The sequence below is a fragment of the Triticum aestivum genome, unplaced genomic scaffold (assembly GCF_018294505.1).
Source record: "Triticum aestivum cultivar Chinese Spring unplaced genomic scaffold, IWGSC CS RefSeq v2.1 scaffold55898, whole genome shotgun sequence".
Taxonomy (NCBI): domain Eukaryota; kingdom Viridiplantae; phylum Streptophyta; class Magnoliopsida; order Poales; family Poaceae; genus Triticum; species Triticum aestivum.
The window spans coordinates 1-1,838 of NW_025256679.1; the positions used below are offsets into that span (position 1 = coordinate 1).

A 1,838-nucleotide genomic window follows, 5' to 3' on the forward strand; every position below is an offset into this window, starting at 1 on the left:
GCCAAACAAATCAGGCAGCTAAAGAAGTAAAACAGCCTCTAAGAATTTAATAGGTGCAGAGCTGACATCTTGAGCACCTCTAACATTTCAAGTCTACATGCATTTTTCAGGAAGAAACACCTCCAATACTCGTAGACGATGCCCTTTCTCCTGTTCTCTCTGAAGCCTAGTCGTTGCCCCAAATGCTATAAATCTTGGCCATTGTAGCGACCATAGTAGCACTGCCAGCTCCGCTACCATCCTTTGTCGATTCTGGCGACGTCACCCTCCCACTCCAACAACTAAGTCATCCTTGTTAGTGAATAGTGTATAAGGAGAATTTGATCAAGAACCACTTGGGGCAACATGTGTCAACGATTCATACATGTTGATATTAAGATCTGTGCATAGTCATGGATCAGAGTAGAGGGAGAGGTGGTGGTTGAGGGAATCTCAGTGGTGTAAAGGGCGACATGGTGGTTTTATTCTAGTTCAGACAACCAGATGAGTAATAGCCATATGTCCTATATACCTATCTTGATTGAGTGTATTACAAGGGCCCAGAATCGACATATATAGTGTTTCATCGATTGGCCCAGAATCCCTCATATTCGAGACAACAAGAGTTATTATTCCACAATTGAGATTTCGGGTGGTGGCAAAGTTATTAGGCCTAGGACCGAGGCCGCCTGCCAACCTGGCTGCCATGGTCTGTGAACCGATGTCGTATCCACGAAGTTGGAAGAATAAAAGTAAGAGTAGGTGTGTCCTATAGTATCCAACTTCCCTCCACACATAATCGCATACTCCAATATCCTGTCCTCATGCGTGGTCACATCCCCCAAATCTGAATGGACGCCCCCTCCTGGAGTCTGAGCACTTGTCAGTTAGCGGATCTCGACAACTTAATCAACAATGTCTTCCTCTAAACTTGTGAGACAGAATTCCTGCTTGCGACAAACGAGATAGCCCCCAACCCCATCAACGACTGCATCTTGGCTTTTTTTTTTTACTTCTTCAAGTGCAGATCGGGTCTCCCACAATAAGAAGTTTGCTGGTGTGTTTATTAAGGCGATACCAACATCTATATTCAACTAACTCTGATTTAATTTACGTGTCCACTCCATCCACCAGGCGTATAAACTGTGGCAAGGGGCCAAGCAACATTGTGTTGCATTTATTTCATCTCAATACAGTCATTAGTTGTAGATGAGAGCTACTGCCATATCTACCCCTTATGTTTGTTGTATGCAGTCGGACACTAATATACACATGATCAATGCAATTATGGACACGCCAAGGTTTGTCGATGCATATTAATTGAAAGAAGTCTTTTGTGTAGTGGAATTAACTCACCTCAGATGTGATATCTTCGTGCTGCAGATAAACAGGTTTCAGTATCACCTCATGCACCATATTCCCCAACTCTTTTGCTTCCTCAAAAAATTGATCAGATTCACACTGGTTTTGGAATAAAACGATGTACTTATGTTCCAATAAACTGCTCTGAATAACGAGATCGAAGTCTTTCTTTTCCTTTAGCTTCATCTCCTCTTTTGTTGTCACAATCAAAGTGTAAGTGGATCTTCGAGGCACAATGCCGTACAACGGCAGCTTTGTGAAGCACCATGGGGACTTGCCGCCCCTGTCTACAAGTCTAAAGGCCACATTTTCATTGGTGTTGTTTGTTAGGTACAGTGAGCACGAGATGGGCTCATTGGGATGATAGGGGAAGCGAAGTTCCAGCGGGTGGACGTCAAGTACAGGTAGCTTGTTGATGGAGCCTGCGATCTGCACTGTGCAAAGAACTTTTTACAACTAAAGCTACGCAAGTCAACGAGGTGTATAAACCTGTCTCC

General features: G+C 43.7%; 1 protein-coding gene across 1 annotated transcript; it reads right to left on the minus strand.

Annotated features, from left to right (window-relative positions):
- Positions 1 to 1,239: 1,239 nt before the first annotated feature.
- LOC123177606 (vesicle-associated protein 3-1) lies at positions 1,240 to 1,772 on the minus strand (the record flags this gene model as incomplete). The annotated part of the gene is given in 1 exon segment (XM_044591258.1): positions 1,240 to 1,772. A coding segment is annotated over 1 exon segment (446 nt), but the record flags the coding sequence as incomplete, so codon positions are not given.
- Between the last annotated feature and the right edge of the window lie 66 nt (positions 1,773 to 1,838).